We start from the raw sequence: 17764 nt of genomic DNA, 5'->3' as shown, positions 1-17764 counted from the left end.
ACTGCTGATTGTGGTTGGCTTTGTGAAGTGGACCTCTGCACTAGGGAATGTACTTAGACAACGAAGCTTTTTTTTTTTTTTAATGCCAGCCACCGAACGGCCAATTCCCTCTCCAACTACTATAATCTGATAATCTTTGTCAACAGGCAGGCATAAAACCCTCACCGTGGCTTTGCAATACAATTTATCAGAGGAATGGAGGAGGATAGATGCTATAGCAAATTATTATAATGATAAATTCAAGTAGAGTTCTTAATGTAGCTAACTGTTCAATATGGAGCAAGGCTAGTCCATCTGAAAATTACAGCAGGATTCTGCACCATTTTTATACTACTGTGGTAAAAAATATATTGTTATAGGGTGTGACGTAGTGGGGGGTAACCTGCTAACTCTCTGGCTGCTGTCCGTAGCACCACCGAGCAGACAAGCGATGAGTCACTATGCAAAGAGGGTATCCCAACTGGTTTGGCCAGCTGACCCCCATGAAGAGGAACAAAGGAAGGTGGAATGCTGCCCTGGCTGGGGGGCAGGGCTGGAGGAGAGTGGGTTAGTTCCTGGCTGGAAAGCAGGGAAGAAGGAACTGGGAAGGGGGCTGGGATCCCCCATCTCAAAGGGGGCACTGAGGCCTCTTAGCCCCAGTTCCTGTAACCAGATTACATCTGTGCTATGCCGTATCCTGGAGGAGCAATAAACCACCCTCAATTCTACTGGCTGGTGGAGTCTGTTTGTGCCATTTCAGGGTGCAGGAGACGGGGGAACCCCAATGCGCCGTCACATAGGGCTATGGAACAGTGAAGCTGTAGAGAGGGAAATTGTACAATAGCCAGCTTTAGTTGCTCCCGTGTTATGTAAAACCTAGGCAGCTCTTTGCAGACATGCTTGGTTTTCATTCCAGAAGTTCATGTTAATCTTTTCCTATGACTGCATGGGTGTCATGATTCATGATGATTTTGATTGGCTAATTTGAACTGAACTCCTGTGAGAAGTGGGGGAGAAAAACATAAAGCCAAAGAGACTGCATTAGTAAAACCCCAAATGCCAACTGGGTAGAAAACCTGTCGTTCAGAAGTTTAATATATAGTGTCCTGGCTGCTCTTTTAAAGAATCATACTTTTTAAATTGGTGCTGGAAATCCCTTAGCCTAAGATTTAAAAAGCCTGAAGGCATGGTCATGTTTGGAGCATGCATTGTTCTTGTACAGCTTTCTCATTAATAAAGGAGACAGCAGCAACATAATTTCATTACACTTAGTGGCAGGTATGACCTGCAATATATTTACCATACATAACCACATCAGGTTGCCTAGTGATGGAGGGGAAAAAAAAGACTGCCTTGAACTTTTGTAAAGTTACTCATATTTTTATGGACTTCAGCCTCCACAAAAGCTGTAATATCACAGTAGTGACCTTCCTAAAAGGAAAGGAAATCAGTCACTCCCAAGAAGCAGAGCCTGTTTTGTACTAGTAGAAAATCGGAGTATTAGCTGCTTATAAAAAAGGACACAATTTATGTGTGTTTGACTATTTTAGACCAGGGGTTGGCAATAATCTTTGATGGAGGGCCATTCCAAGATTTTGGAAAGTGATCAAGGGCTGCACTCTTCCAGGATATTAATGGAGGAGGTGCAAGGTCTAGGATGGAAGTTGGGTGCAGAAGAGAGCTTGGGGTAAGGGATTGGGTGCAGGAGGGAAAATGAGTTCTGGGAGGGAGTTTGGGTGAAGGAGGCCCCTGTAACCTAGGGCAGGGGACTGGGATGCAGGATTTTGGGATGAAGCTGAGAGATTGGCCAATAGCAACTGAGAGATTTTGCTGGGGAACAGCATGAGAAGTCTCCTTCCTTCCTCCCCAGCCTTCTGGAGTAGAGAGCAGCTGGCTTTCTAAAACGTGAACTGATCTCTGCCTAAGGGTTCCAGCGAGAAGGCCAGGGGCCAGATCTGGCCCACGGACAGCCTCTTGCCCACCCCTGCTTTAGACCCATTTAAATAAAGTGACAATGCCACTGTAATCATGGGCCAGATTCATCCCTAGAGTAATACCTCTAAAATCAAAGTCCAATTCTTCTCTCATTCACACTGGTGCAAAATCTGAAATAATCTATTGTCTTTCGCGGTGTTACATTTTTGAATTTACACTGGCATAATTGAAAGAGAAATTTGCTCAACTGGTTTATAACAGTTATGAGCTATTAGGCCTATAATTTAAAAATAAAATAAACCCTACTTGCTTTATTGACACTCAGAAAAAAAACTCCACAATTCTATTAGTAGTATTTTTTGTTTCAAAACAAAACCACCTAAAATCCTAAATGTGACTTAATCCTGAGAGCTCCTAATGGAAAGACAAGGTAGATGGGGTAGTATCTTTTGCATATAATGTTGACAGGTACCATGTTTTTTTTAAAATATTACCTCATCCACTGAGTCTCGCTAATATCCTGGGACTGACACTGCTACAACAGCACAGTATTAGATTAAATTTACAGTCACCTTATCTAGGTCCCTGTTGTAAAGATTTTTAAAATATACTCATGCTTCACATCTTTATTTAGGGCTGGCCTGTGTGATGAAGTAAAATGAAAGTATGCTAATTTTTTATTTTCAAGGCAATTGCACCTTTGCTGGAAAACAATCACCCACCGCCTGACCTCTGTGAATTCTTCTGCAAGGTACTAGGATCACATTTGTTGTCTGAAGTCTCATTGATATTTTTTATTTGTTTTTCTTAATTGCTTGAACTGATATCCCAGTTGGTTTCTATCATTAGGTGATGGCCAGTAGGATCCTTGTTCTCAATGGGCCAGACAGGCATATAATCTTAACTCTTGACACACAGCCACGTCTTGTCATATGTCCCATTGCTGGCATAAGTGCCACTGGAACCAGAGGGTTCAGATGGATCATGATGTGGGACATACGCCACATTGTCGTGTGTGTGTGTGTGTGTGTGTGTGTGTGTGTGTGTGTGAGAGAAACAAAAGTCTTCGAATTTGAAAAAGCTGCTATAACTTACATTTTCTTCTTTAAACCGATTGACATTTCAATTTAAAGTCTAATTGCTGACGGTTGGATATATGCTTTCTATCAGATTCTCTTGATTACTGGGTATTCTTCAACCGGCAATTTACTTGTAAGGAAAGACTGTCAGATTGATGGATTGAAAAAACCATACCCACATTGTTGTTAACCACCTGTAGGGCCAGAGCCTGCCCTCTGGGCATGTGCATCTAAAATCTCAAATTGGCTCCTAATGACTAAGGGAAAGTCTACATTTTACATGCTGCGTTACTGCACTTGTGCTTTAAGGAAGACAGTGTAAGCCTAATGGGAGACAGCTCTCTTGTTCATGTAGTTTGTCCAGCCTCCCCTTAAAGTAGTAGGTATGTTTTGGCAGGAGAGATTCTCTCACACACACTGTGTGAATCGGGGGTAGGTCGGTATAATCCTATTGCTCATGCAGTATAGATTTTTCACATCCCTGAGCAATGTAGTTGAAGTACACCGATATAGGTCTGTAGTGTAGACCAGTCCTAAATATATCATTGATGAATGTTGTAGTCTCAGGTTTTATACAGTAATTTGGTAAAGGCTAGGGCTACTCCAGGTTCCATATGTATTTATGGTTTCTCATTACAGCACTGCAGAGAACGCCCTCGGTCCATGGTTGTCATAGAAGTGTTTACACCAGTGGTACAGAGAATCCTCAAACACAACATGGTAAGGATCGATGTTCTGTGTACTTGATTGGTCAGGAGAGCTTACTGTGATCCCTAATGTACGAATTGGCTATCTTATCTGTAATGAACCCATCGCCATGATGCCTGGTCACTATATATATGTACATTTACACAGTATAGCCATACACTACATGTAAAATGTGAACCTTTGGGCACTCAGACTGGGATTTTCAAAAGCATTTAAGATAGAGAGATACTAAACTCATGTCTGTGCTTTTGAAAATCCAGAAGCATCAAGCCTAAAAATGTTGACCTCTCATTTTTATTTACTTATAACGAGGCAGTCATCTGAGGTGGAGTCCAATAGCTGATTATTGCTTCCCAACAACACTAAGGACTGCCTGTCTTGTTCCAGAATGAGAAGACGAGTTCATGAGCTGTTTGAAAGGCACTAGTGCTACTAGTACAGTTTTTAGTTTGCAGAAGCAGATTTTATTGCACAAAACTGCAATTTGCTATGATCCTTGGGATGGGTTTCATGGCTTTATAACTGCACAACGGCTTGTTTGCATTGCCTGTTATAATTGTAGGTGACATCCACAGCCTTTCTGGGTCACAGCACACATCCCAAGCAAAACATTTCATGTTTCTTATTTATACAGCTCCCCCCCCCCTTTTTTTTTTAACTGTTAAGAATTTTCAGAACTAACTAACAAAACTGATGTAACCAAAAGGCTGTATTCTTGGTTCTGTGCCCACTCTCTCCAGACATGACAATGTTTTTGAATATGCCGTAACCTTCAATAAAATATTCTACAAATGTTATTCTTGGATTCCAGACTATTTAAAATAATACTTCCACCAAAATAAATAAATAAAATGCAGTACACTTGTGGGATTTCTAATAAAGTCAAAATGCACAGAGTGCTGCTTGTATTTGGTTAGCTTAAGAGAATTGCTCCTACTTACCACACTTAGCATTTACAGATTGGAAATCAACATGCCTTTTTACCACCATGTGTAATAGAAGAATTTACAGTTAGATATTAATTGGAGTGGATTTGGGCACTTAATTGCTCTCTATGGAATTTATACTCTGAATAGTCTCTTCAGAGTATATCTGTGTATATATAAAAAAAGTTGTCTTGAGCAAGAGAAGCAGAGAGCCCAGTGTTAATATTATACATTAGCAGGCCACACAGAAATCCAGTGAATACTGGTCTGGGAGTGAGGAAACCTGAATTATATTTCTGACTCTGTGATCTTTAATGAGTTGCTTCAAGATCTGTACCTCAGTTTCTCCCTGTAAAATGATACATTCTTTTGTAAAGCCTTTTTGAAAGCTATAGGTGAAAAGTACTAAATAAGAGCTAGTGGTGGTGGTGTTGGTCACAGCATTTTATGTCTACCTGTGATTACAAGGCAGTGGGCCAGATTCTGTTTATGCTGAGTGGCTCCTGGAGTGCTGAACATCCTCAACATCTGTTGATTTTCAGGAGATGCTCAACTCTTTGCCAGATTAGACTGGTTGATGTTCAAGCATTTTTTGGTTTGTTTTTTGCCTTGGTTTGCGCCCCCTTCTCCCCCCCAGATGACATGGACATTAAGATTAATTCCTAGCTGAGTGCTCTGGTTTTGGAGGGTTTATAATAATATTGGAGAGTATGTTCAACTTTGGGCACATTTTCTCCCTCCAACTTGTATCAAACCATACTTTCCAAAGCCAAAGCTTTGCACTTTGAACCAGCTAATAAAATGCAGGGCTGAAATTTTTAAGATTGAATGTAATTATTTACTTACTAGGGACAGTTTACCTAGGACATTCTCTAGTAGGCAATCGAGCTAAAGACTGGATGTCTTTTTAAAGATATACCATGTCTCAAAAAACTGAGCTTGAATGTGCAAAAAAAGAGCTGTGCATATGCAGATTGGAACTTATATGCATAAGTGCTGCATTTTTACATGGAAGATCATCTTATGTACACACATTTCAAAGGTGTATCTGGAGTGATGGAATTTGACAATTATGACATGATTTTTATTAGTTAACTGTATGTATGGTCAATGAACAGTGGTACCTGCAGTTCTCTTGAAAATGTCGACACAATGATGAAATCAATTCAAATGTCCCCAGGCTGATCTCTGTTGAAAATACAGTTTTAACATACATTGAAGGCATGTTTCAGTGACTTCACTGAGTATCTCCTTTTTGGACAGGATTTTGGGAAGTGCCCTCGGTTGAGGCTGTTTACTCAGGAGTATATTCTGGCTTTGAACGAACTGAATGCTGGCATGGAGGTGGTAAAGAAGTTCATTCATAGGTTAGTTAATTCTATGGAGTATTTTCCAGCCTTGTGAACATGTACCTCTTCATAGCTGAGATGAAAGAGAAATAAAAATATTTTCCTTGTGGATAACAGCAGAGTGGCCAATATGTGTTGAAATGCTATCAGTGCTACCAAGTACTAGGAAAAACTAGAACCTTAAGTAAGAACCCTTACTTCTAGTGCCCAGCTATGTGTGAACCTTAAAAGAAATTTTTCTTCAAGTGGGCTGCAGTAAATACAGTCCTGCAGTAAATTCCCCTTTATTCAGCACTGGTGAGGCTACATCTGGATTCCCCTTTGTTTGGCACTAGTGAGGCCACTTCTGGAGTATTGCATCCAGTTCTGCCCCTCCCATCCCCTTTACAGAAATAATGTGGGCACATCGAGGAAAGTCCAGTGGAGGGCAATGAAAATGATATGGGGTACTGGAGCACATGACTTAAGAGGAGAGGCTGAGGGATTTGGGCTTGTTTAGTCTGCCGAAGAGAAGAATGAGGGGGGAATTTGATAGCAGCCTTTTATAACCCCTAAGGGAGGTTCCAAGGAGGATAGAGAGGCTGTTCTCAGTAGTGACAGATGGCAGAATGAGGAGCAATGGTCTTAAGTTGCAGTGGGAGAAGTCTAGGTTGGATATTAGGAAAACTATTTTACTAAGGTTACCTAGAGAGATGGTAGAATCTCCATCCCTAGAGGTTTTTAAATCCTGGCTTGACAAAGCCCTGGCTGGGATGATTTAATTAGGGTTGGCCCTGCTTTGGGCAGGTGGTTGGACTTAATGACCTCCTGAGGTCTCTTCCAGCCCGGTGCTCCTAAATACATTCAGGAACAACTTGATCCAGTTGTCAATGTGATCATACGTACTCTGAGAAGTTCAGTATGTTTGATTTCACCCCAGAAATTCCCACTGAGTCTGTCTCCTGTTCGGGGACCCCTTTATGTCTAAAAATGTTGTCACACATAGACACCTTTGTTACAGTGATGTCGCCTTTTGGTTTCTTCTTCTCACCACCATTTTTTGTTTTTATTTTTCAGCATGCATGGTCCCACTGGACAATGCCCCCATCCTAGGGTCCTTCCGAATCTTGTAGCTGTCTGCTTAGCAGCCATTTATTCTTGTTATGAGGAATTTATCAACAGGTTAGTATGACTTTTCCAGACTACGTTCTGGGTGTGTCTGTGTCTCTGTATAAGAAGTTGAATGATAATGCTCTGGGTGAGGGGAGAAGAGGTTTCTCAAAAGTGTTCCCAGTGTAGAAAAGATGGTATGCAGGCTGCAACATCTTTCAAGAAGATGATGCTCACTGCCATATAATGCTCATCTATCTTTGCTCCTTCTATCCGTCCCTTTTGGTGCATGCCTCTGGGGGACCATGGGGAGGAATGCGATTGTGTCTAGGGCCTGTAGAGGTGAAGAGGTTTCCAAGGCATCTGCACAGAGGCCTCTCCCAGTCTGGGCCTGTGTGTTCTTTATCCAGGAACAGCTCATGACCTGGTGCAATGAGCTACTCAAAATGTAAACTTCAGTTCCTTAATTCTGATGCACAGTGAATGTCTCCCACATAGAGTGAGCTATACTTACAATAAGGAGATCAGTGATTTCTAAAGTGGTATAGATATCTGAGAGGAGGCCATGTGTAAATTGTAGTAGAAATTTAGCTCCATACTCTGTTTGGTTTCCAACCTCAATCTCTGTTGTCATGAGATGTTTAATCATTCAGATTCTAGGACTACCACAAAATTGCTGTTGAAATGGACCCTGGTGTTGGATTACTGATGTACTTTATCTTTTTCATTCAACATCAAGGACTCTTTTTTCGTTTCCTACTTGTTTATGCCTATGTAATTTTCCCCATGTATGCTGGCTGCCTAGTAGCCAGCAAAATTTCCTAATGAAAGGACTGCAGATCAGAGTCTGGGCTGTATTGAGTTGTGCATGAATAAATGAATTTCATGTCAGCTTCGTAACTTGAAGGGGAGTGCAACATTCCTCATATCTTCAGTGGGTACAGCTGTGAGACTAATGGAAAGTGCAAATCCTTGCAATATAAAGGCTGGAGGAATTTTCCTTCTTGGGCTTAATAGTTTTGTAATCCAAATAAAAAGGAGAATCATAATCAAATGGACTAGCATAAAATATGGTCTCAGCCCCGCTGTATTCCCTGGTAGATCTGTTAAGTTTGACTAACATGATAAGTTTATCTTTAAAATGCAGTCGAGACAATTCTCCAAGTCTGAAGGAAATTCGTAATGGCTGCCAGCAGCAATGTGACCGAAAGCCTAACTTACCCCTCCGACTTCTCCACACGAGTCCTGACCTGGTCTCTCAAGAGGCCAGCATGACCGAATCTCGCCTCAAATCGGTCATTGTCACTTCAAATGAGATCCATGTGGAAGTGGAACGTAACAACACAGCCAACCAGAAGATGACAGCGAACGTTGGCAACGATAGTGAGCCCAACCTGATTGACTGCCTGATGGTCAGCCCCACCTGTAGCACCATGAGCATCGAGCTGAGCACCCAAGCAGACAGGATCCTTGGCTGCTATGTGGAAATACTCAAAATGCTGTGAGTGACTTTTTACGGCTTTTCATACGTTGTCCTCTTAACAATTAGGGGGCTTTTCCCAGAGATCTATCTCCTTCAACATCTGTGTGCAGCTGGCAAGATAAGACAGGGCTGTAAATTTAACGCTAGCACTGAAGTCCAGTGTCTGAAAGAGGCATCTGGTGCTGCCAATAAATTCTAAAAATAGTGTTTGGAGGATGAAAATGGAAATCTTATTTGTACATTGAGACAAGATATTGTTGCTCGCAGTTATTGGTCTTTTATTACCAACAAAACATTTTCATTTCATCCCTCCAAATCACTTTAAGATTATTGAACACAGATTTAAGGGGGTGGAACTAGTTCCTTTCTTATCAGCTCCTATTTTTAGGCCAAGACCCTGTGGTTGTGATCAGCATTACCACTCCTGTTGACTTGAGTGGGAGTTGAGCAACTTCAAGTGCCTCTCAGTAGAAACGCAGCTCTTCACAGGATGGAGCCCTTAATCTTTTGCAACTCATTGTGCCTGGCTCAGACTTTCCTCTATCACGAGCTACTTTGTTTATTAGGTAGTTAGTGGGATACATTGAAACTCACATTAATAAATGACCGCTCAAGAGATAATTGCAGAATGTTTGTGATAAAGATGAATTGGAATTGAATTCCATTCACCTATGGATAATTTGACATGGTCTCTGAACGTGAAGTTACCTAATCAGGCTAGTTGGTTCTCAAGAGGTATTGATACTCAAAGGATTTTCAGAAATATTTTTTGGGGGTGGAAATTTTAGATTATGAGCTGGATGAATAAGTAAAATCAAGGAATAACATGAGATGCATGACAGACCAGAGGAATTAGAGTGGAACATGTATAGAAACAGCAAGGCTGTGTGAACCAAAGGGACGGCATGTCAGGATTCCTGGTTTTATATTCAATTTTACTTAAGTTATGGTAGAATTCATAGATTCCAAGGTCAGAAGAAACCATTGTGATCAGTAGCAGAAATCTCTTGTATAATATAGGCCAGAGAACATCCCCAAAGTAATTCGTACAGCAAATCTTTTAGAAAAACATCCAACTGTGATTTTAAAATTGGGAGTAATAGAGAATTCACCACAACTCTTGGTAAATTATTCCAGTGGTTAATTACCTTTACTGTTTAAAAGTTGCACCTTCTTTCCAGTCTGAATTTGTCTAGTTCCCACTTCCAGTCATTGAAGAACTGATTATCAAATATTCCCCTACTAGGTACTTAATACAAAATAAGCAGACTACCCGTTAACCTTCTCTTTTGTTAGACTCAAAGGAGCGCAGTCTATTTAGAATTGAATGTATCATTATGGGTCATGTTTTCTAATCCTTTAATCATTCTTATGGCTCTTCTCTGACCCCTCTCCAACTTATCAACATCCTTCTTGCATTGTGGACACCAAATCTGGATACAGTATTCTCAGCAGCAGTCACTCCGGTGCCAAATACAGAGGTAAAATAACTTCTCTACTCCTTTTCAAGACTCATCTCTTTATTCATCCAAAGATCGCATAAGCCCTTTTGGCCATAGTATTACACGGGGATCTTGTGTTCAGCTGATTATCCACCACGGTCTCCAAATCTTTTTCACTGTCACTGTTTTTCAGGATAGAGTCTCCCATCCTATAAGTACGGCCTACATTCTTTATTCTTAGGTTTACATTTAAACATAGCAAAAGGCATATGGTTAGGCTGAGCCTACCTTACCAAGCTATCTAGAGGTAGTGTCTCAATGACCTGTCTTCATTACCACTCCCCCAGTTTTTATGTCATCTGCAAACTTGTATCAGTGATGCTTTTATCTTTTTTTCCAGACTGTTAAATAGCTTAGGGACAAGAGCTGATCCCTGTGGGGCCCCACTAGAAACATACCTGATTAATGACAATTCTTCATTTACAATTACATTTTTGGACTTATGAGTGAGCCAACTTTTAAACCATTTAATGTGTGTGCCATGTTAATTCTATATCATTCAGAATGTTGTGTGGTTCCAAGTCAAGTGTAAGTATATTACATCAACACTATTATCTTTATCAACCAAGCCAGGATTAATCTGATAATTATTTTACATAAATCCATGTTGACTCTCATTAATTATACTACTGTCCTTTAATTCATTATTAACGGAATCTCATATCAGCAAGTTCATTATTTTGCCTTTGGATCAATGTCAGACTGACAGGCCTATAGTAACTTGTGTCATCCTCTTAAGGTACCATGCTAACTTTCTTCCAGTCTTCTGAAACTTTCCCAGTGTTCCTATATTGAAATTCAACAATAATGATCAGGCAAGCCTCCTAGCCAAGTCAGGTCTTTTAAAACTCTCAGATGCAAGTTATCTGGACCCAATAATTTTAAAATGTCTGTCTTTGTTAGTTGATGTTTAGCATCCTCCTGAGACAGTAATGGAATGGGAAGAATGGTAGCATATATGACGACAGTATCACAATGTTTTCATAAATACAGGACATAAATATTTATTGAACAATTTCTGCCTTTTATGCATTATTGATAACTTTACCATTTCCATCTAATAATGGACCAATACCATTGCTATGATTTTTTTTGCTTCTAATGTACTTAAAATCTCTTCCTTACAGTCATTATATATTTTTTTTAATTGCTGCTTTCCTTTCCTCTCTAACTAGTTTAGTTTTTTTTTAAATCAGTACAGCCTCTTTGTGGGTTTTTTGATGTCTAGTAATATGTTCTTAAACAATTTTCAAATATCATGAACGTATTTTTTCTGATTAAATTCTTCCTCCCAGCTGTTCTTGCTCATAACTGTTTCCAGTTTTGAGAAATAAAGCCCCAACTATGTATATTACTGGTCTGGCTTTTATTTTGTTTGAACATTATAAATGTGATCAAGCCATGATCACTTATACCTAAGCTGCAATTAGTTTCTAGTTCTGTGATCAGTTTCTCTTTATCTGTAAAGTGTCACAACACTTTTTGACTTAGGAAATTGTCATCTATAATATTTAGAAATTTCAAAGATGTTTTACTGCTGGCAACATGAAATCTCGGGCATGTCACTCAAAACATTTTTCCCACTGCACATTATAAATAGGTAAGAAAAGAGGTGGTTGTCCTGTTCTCTAGTATGATTTGATGGTCTCTAGTAGACACCAATACCCCATTTTATGCTTTATTTGTTAACACTGTGATGCATAACGTTCAGGATAATTTTCTTCTGTGTTGTCAGTGAGTCAAAAAGGTGATACCATTATTGTCATAAATTGCTACTCCTTCATGTTTGCCCACTCAGCCCTTCCTAAATAGGTTATAACCATTGATTTATAACATGCCAGTCATGCAGATCAGCCCAGTGGGTTTCAGTAATACCTGTCAGACTGAATTCAGGCTCATTAATAAATAAATGAAAGTGGTATTGGGAAAAACATGTAAGTTTCCACGTGTTTAATATTTTAATAATGCAATAATTGTGATGGACAGTTCAATGATATTTGAGAAGTTTGGGTGATAAGGCATGGATGAAATCCTGGCTCTGCCAAATTCAGTAGGAGTTTTGTTACTGGCATCTGTTAGGCCAGAGTTTCATCAAATATGTGGGAAGGTTTTAATATGCACCTCCTGGAAATAAATAAATAAAAATGTGATGACTGAGGGCTTTCTAAAAACAAAAGTGAGGAAAGGTCCATGTTTTCAAAATTGCAAAAATGTGAGAGTACTAGGAGGCTGCACCCCATGTTTGGTATACAGGCAGTCCCCGGGTTACGTACAAGATAGGGATTGTAGGTTTGTTCTTAAGTTGAATTTGTATGTAAGTCGGAACTGGTACATATAGTACCCCAGGTGTCCCCAAGTCAGCCGCTGCTGAAACTGACCAGCGGTTGATTCCAGGAAGCCAGGGGCAGAGCAGCTCTGCCTTGGGCTTCCTGTAGTCAGCCGCTGGTCAGTTTCAGCAGCAGCTGACTTGGGGATGCCTGGGGCATAGCAGCTGGGGTGCTGCTGGGTTGGTCCAGAAGTGCCGCACCTTGGCGCTGTGGGACCAACCCGGCAGCCCCCCAGCTGCTCTACCCCAGGCGTCAGCGAGAAAAGCCTGGTCTGCTGGGGGGGTGGGGGCACTAGCTGCGCCCACCCCTCCCCCCAGCGTCCTCCGCGGCAAGAAAAGCCGCTCCGCATCTCCCTAGTCTGCTGGGGGGAAGCGCCCCCCACGCCGCCAGAGGCGGCGACAGTGGGGGAGGCACCCCGCACTAGCTACGCCGCCCCACCCCCGTTCGTAACTAGAGGTAAGTCGGACTGACGTAACCCAGGGTTTACCTGTACTCGCCAACCCCCTCTTTCTTGGATTGGGCAGCCCCAGCTCTTCACATGGCCGCCAGGGAGGGCCAGACTGAGGCGTGGCAGCCACAAAGACGTGGTGTGGGGAAGAAAGTTTTTTTCATCAAAAATAAACTCTGAATTCAGAATTCCCAACAGATATAAAAAACCAAGTGCCTAAGGGAAAGCTAGTCTCTCTCTTGGAAAAGTCACACTTCTGGATTTTTTTTCCTACTACATTCACAAGTGGAAGTAAAAGGGATGAGAGAGGGAAATGATTTGTGTTTGTTACTTCAGTTTGCTTAATTTTGTTCAACTGGCAAAACTTCATGCAGATTTCGCTGTTGACATCACTTTCTTGTGTTGCTTCTGCGGGTCTTGCCCTGCAGCACCAGATCAGAGCAGAACCCCAAACAGGAAAATTTGACTGTAAAGCCATAGAAAATGTCAGAAGAGCTCAGGGAACTGGAACCAGAAGTTGTTGTTTTTAAAACAAATTTATTTTAATAGGCCAGTAGGGGGTAGTACCCCCTGCTCACTGCGCTTGCCAGCCCCCCTGTCTCTGGGGGTAGGCAGCCCCGGCTCCCCACCCCTGGCCGTTGGGCAGCGCTGTAGCCAGACCAGCCCCAGCCCCAGCCCCAGCTCCCTCCACTTTCCCCCTGTTGGGCAGGCAGAGGGTGCACTAGCCCCAACTCTGCCCCATAACCCCTCTCCCCCTGGCTGCGCCAGCCCCGGCTCTCCTCCCTCCTTGCCCTGGCTGCTGGGGAGGGCTGAGGCTGAGTCAACCTTGGCTCTATCCCTCTGCCCCTCGACCTTGTCAGCCCTGGCTCTCTTCCGCAGGCCACCGGGGGGTTGGGCCAGGCTGAGGCTTGGCTGGGCAGGCCCAGCTCTCTCTCCCAGGCCACTAGGGGGTTGGGCTGGGCCAAGGTTGTGGCCACAGTACAACAGGCCCAGCAGAGAACCAGGGAGGAGGCCACGTGTGATGCAGATTGACGTGATGACATCACTCTTTCGTTTCACAGGATAATTTTTTTATATATATAGAGAGAGAGATGTTTTGTGTGTGCTCTTACCATATTTGCATGTATACGTGCAGATGTTTCGTACTCCAGTTCTATGCAGACAAGCCCTGAAAATGTGGGCTATGAATTTTGTTGGCAAGGCAAGTTAAATCCAAGATGGGAGTATCTTTTTTAGCAGTAAGCTGCTTAGTACAGAGTTTTGAATAGATTGCTCTTTGACTAGACTCGTCTTTTCTGCCCCTTAGAAGTATTAGATCAACAGAGCATGTGGCTTGGGTTTAGTTGGTGTCTTGAGAGTCTGTGTGCGCACATTGGTGATGCATGAGACATATTCATCCCAGTCCATTTGACTCTAGATATTTTCCATAAACACCATGAACTCCCAGTCCCAATGCTCTCTTGGACCTGACTCTTTTTTTCTCATTAAGCATCAGTGGCTTCTTGGCTTTCATTTCATCATACAAGATGAAACCCAAACCCTTGCTGAACTAGCAAGTTCTACATGTAGTAATATCCTCTATTTAAAACACGGAGAGAGGAGGCAGAACAATACATCCTAATGATCAGAAAACATCAGCACACAGTATTCATTATAAATCCACCAGAAGATTTAGCCAGTGTTGCTTGGATTCTTAACACAATTAATTTTCGTTTTTCTTTATTTAAATCAATGCTCTGGGGTGGGACTGGGGTAAGAGATTCAGTATGCAGGCTGCCCAAGGGAGAGAAGCTGCCCCAACCCTCTCTCACCACAGCAGCTTGGGGCCAGGTGAGAAGCACCTTTTCATTGCGACTGCAGCTCCAGCAGGCACAGTTGGGGGAGGGTACATGTCTGCTAGTTGGGGCAGGTCCAGGTTCGTCTGTCCCCTGCGCCCCCCAGCCAGGGTGAGGAATGCATCATACTTTGCACTTTCCCCTTGCTCCCTGATGAAAGGGAACAGCCAACAATGTTCCCATATGAATCAGGAGGGGGAGAACTTCAGCCCTCCCTAAAAGCCTTTCACCCCCAGGCGCCATGTCCCCGGCCAGCCTCTTTTACCTGCCTGGTGATTCTCTTTTCTTTATGGCTTTCTGAGAAGCAAGGACAACAAACCCTGACCTTGCTTTAAGTTATGATAAGAGGAAGCTACCTTCCAAATTTGGTGGTCCTAGCTCTTACTGTTTAGGAGGAGTTCTTGAACAAACAGAGACACACACAGGTAGACAAATTCTCTCAAATATGTAGTAGATGGTCATCTAGGACTGGACTAGAAGACTCAGTAGACAGTCACTAAAGTCCTTATTACTGACCAAAATAAGCCAAGCATAAATAAGTTGTTTGGCACTTAATTTAATTGTTCTTTTAGGTGTCTGACTCAATACCAACATAAAAAACAATAGTCACCAAATATAATACCTTTACTATACAATTAGTGTGTCAGGAGTAATCTTTTGAAGCTAATTTTAATTTTTCAAAGTCTCACAAATAAGAATTGTTAACCTATTTCCTGTGTTTCTATCCCCTGAACACGTGGCTCTTTTGAATAAAAGAGCCTTTGAGATAGATTAAAATTTAAAGTTATTTGGTATAGAAGCTTGAGCACCTGTTAGACAAAGTTCAGCTGAAACCAAGTTTGGTTTTGTCATCCGCTTTGGAATGACTGTGATAGAACCAGGAATATCTGATGATCCAAATATATAGAACTATAAAATCCACCCAAGTAACAACACGCAATCATTATCACATACAAAAGAAAAATCTATACTAATTTTTTGACAAGTTATTGGCAGGTAAGCAATCATCTAGACAGATTTTAAAGAAGCTGTAATCTCACCTGGAATACAGTATATTTTTTGTCCCTGAGTGATGGATCAAACTTTAGTGTCAAATAGGCGCTCTCAGATCCTGGAACTGCGATGGTACCATCGGTACCAGGCAATGCACTTTCCCTTTTTTTGAAAGAGCAGAAATCTTTATTTTTTACTTTGTCCAGTCCCTGATTTAAGTGTTGATTCCCATGAGCTGAAGAGTTTCCTGTACAATAAAAACTCTCTCCACCACATGGAGCACATTTCCAGTGTAATGTCAGTAAGGTCTTCTCCTACTTGCAAAACTGACAGGCGGGAAACCTCTTCTGGCAAATTGGTCTGTATCTCCACTTTGGCTGGCTGATTAAGATCACATAATTGAGGCCTGTACATCTGAAGAAGAGGAAAGGCTCCCTGCAGCCTTACTGACTAGGGCACCAATTGCATGCTGCACGTATATGCAGAGGTCTGTGGGATAGTTGCTTCTTCAGTTTGTGGGAGTACTACCTTCAGGGTATCCAAGCAATTATGCTTTAAAAAAAAAAAAAAAAAAAAAGCATGTTTAATTCATGTCTCTGGAGACATTGACTATTGTCAACCAGGCTAATACATAAGTGAAAATAGTGGCTAACTGATCTACAAGAGCAGAATCTACTAGGAAAGGCAGCAGCAACAATGCTTGTAAATTTTCTCATGACCATCTTTCCTCTTTCTTATTATTTCTTTCCACTGCTGTCCAAAGTGTAGTGGGTTGCCTTTGAAACCTATAAGAAGAACCAAATACACAGTGTGGGCTATGCATATAGTGAAGTACTGGACACAGTTAAGTTTGGGGGCAGAGATTCCTGGAGAAACTTACACTGCTGGCACTTGTGCTTTCTGTCTACTGTGAACACAAGAGGACTTCACTCTTCAAAGCTGTTGATCCAGCAGAATTACATTTTGCTTTTAAAACAATAATGCTGACCATAAAAAGCTTCTGGCTCCTTTTTCAGAAAATGGCAACAGCGTTTTCCGTCTGACCCACGTGCGTGCCCAGTAAAAATGATTTTATGTCAAGTAGTCCCAAAGAGCCAGTTCAAATTTACATCAGTCCACACTGCCCCAAACTCCAGGTTCTCTTACTGCACCCAATGCACTGCAGCTTCCTCAGCATCCTCTGCATTCCCCAATAAGTCAACACCCTACTGAATATCCTGAGCAGATTGTCTGATGTCATGTTTATCAGGGTTGCCTTGGGCTACTAATATGTTTTGGATTGTTTGCGCTGCACGTGGCATGTAGACAGATTTTCATTTTGTGGTGAAAAGTGATACACGGAAAGGAAAGTGTATTATTTCTTCAGGCAGATGATCATGATGGCCCTAAGGCAAATGCAGTTTAGGCAGGGATTATTTAATTATTATTGGTGACTAACATTCGAGAGAGACTGAGACCATTTTCTGGGTATGTTAAATTGTTTGCAGTGGCAAGTGTTCACTCCGACAGCCGTCCTGTATTTAGCACCCTGATATCTCGTCTACTGCTAGCTTTCCATGAACTCTGCTGTTAGCTTCATACTCAATAACACAGAATCCTGGCATTCATTTTTGCATGATTTGGAAATGTAAGATGAAATCCTGAATAATGATGCACGGTGTCGTCTTTCCCACCAAAGCCCTCTGTTGGGAAAAAAAGGCTTGTTATTAGTGAGCCAGAGCCTTTAGTTCAGCAACCATTGAACAGCTACAGGGGAAATTTCTGTCATAGGCACTTTTCATTGTGCCTTCTGCTTCTTTGTGTGCTGCCCCTCCCCTGCTGTGGCCTCTTTGTCTGGCTCATTGCAGTAATTGTTAATATCCAACCAGAGATACTGCAGTGCTCTACCTTTTCCTGTTTTAAACAGCCCTGAGTTGTCCAACAGGGCTTCAGAGCTTTATAGGAACCAAAAAAAGGGGGTGGGTGGAATCAACCCTGTGTGCAATAATCTGAGGGGATCTGCAGAGAGTGAGAATGTGTTTGAAGAGCGAGTTGGTGGGAGAACGAGACACTGCTGGAGGCTTCTAATCCGTTTTAATTTTATTCATGTTATTTTTCTGCGGTGTTTATTT

The 17764-nt window shown here is 41.8% G+C and overlaps 1 protein-coding gene across 9 annotated transcripts in view; it reads left to right on the top strand.

Moving 5' to 3' along the window:
* The window catches only part of CMIP (c-Maf inducing protein), a 201118-nt gene that overhangs the window by 157677 nt on the left and 25677 nt on the right, over positions 1-17764 (top strand). For all 9 annotated transcript variants that reach the window (XM_075939998.1, XM_006122667.4, XM_006122666.4 and 6 more), the window contains 5 exons: positions 2603-2665; positions 3633-3713; positions 5891-5994; positions 7033-7137; positions 8213-8566. In XM_075939998.1, the coding sequence (XP_075796113.1) occupies positions 2603-2665; positions 3633-3713; positions 5891-5994; positions 7033-7137; positions 8213-8566 (707 nt within the window). The remainder of the gene's footprint in view (positions 1-2602; positions 2666-3632; positions 3714-5890; positions 5995-7032; positions 7138-8212; positions 8567-17764) is intronic.

This window comes from Pelodiscus sinensis, chromosome 12 (assembly GCF_049634645.1).
Source record: "Pelodiscus sinensis isolate JC-2024 chromosome 12, ASM4963464v1, whole genome shotgun sequence".
Lineage (NCBI taxonomy): Eukaryota > Metazoa > Chordata > Testudines > Trionychidae > Pelodiscus > Pelodiscus sinensis.
Note: the sequence above shows the minus strand (reverse complement) of the source record. Positions and strands in the feature narration are given on the sequence as shown.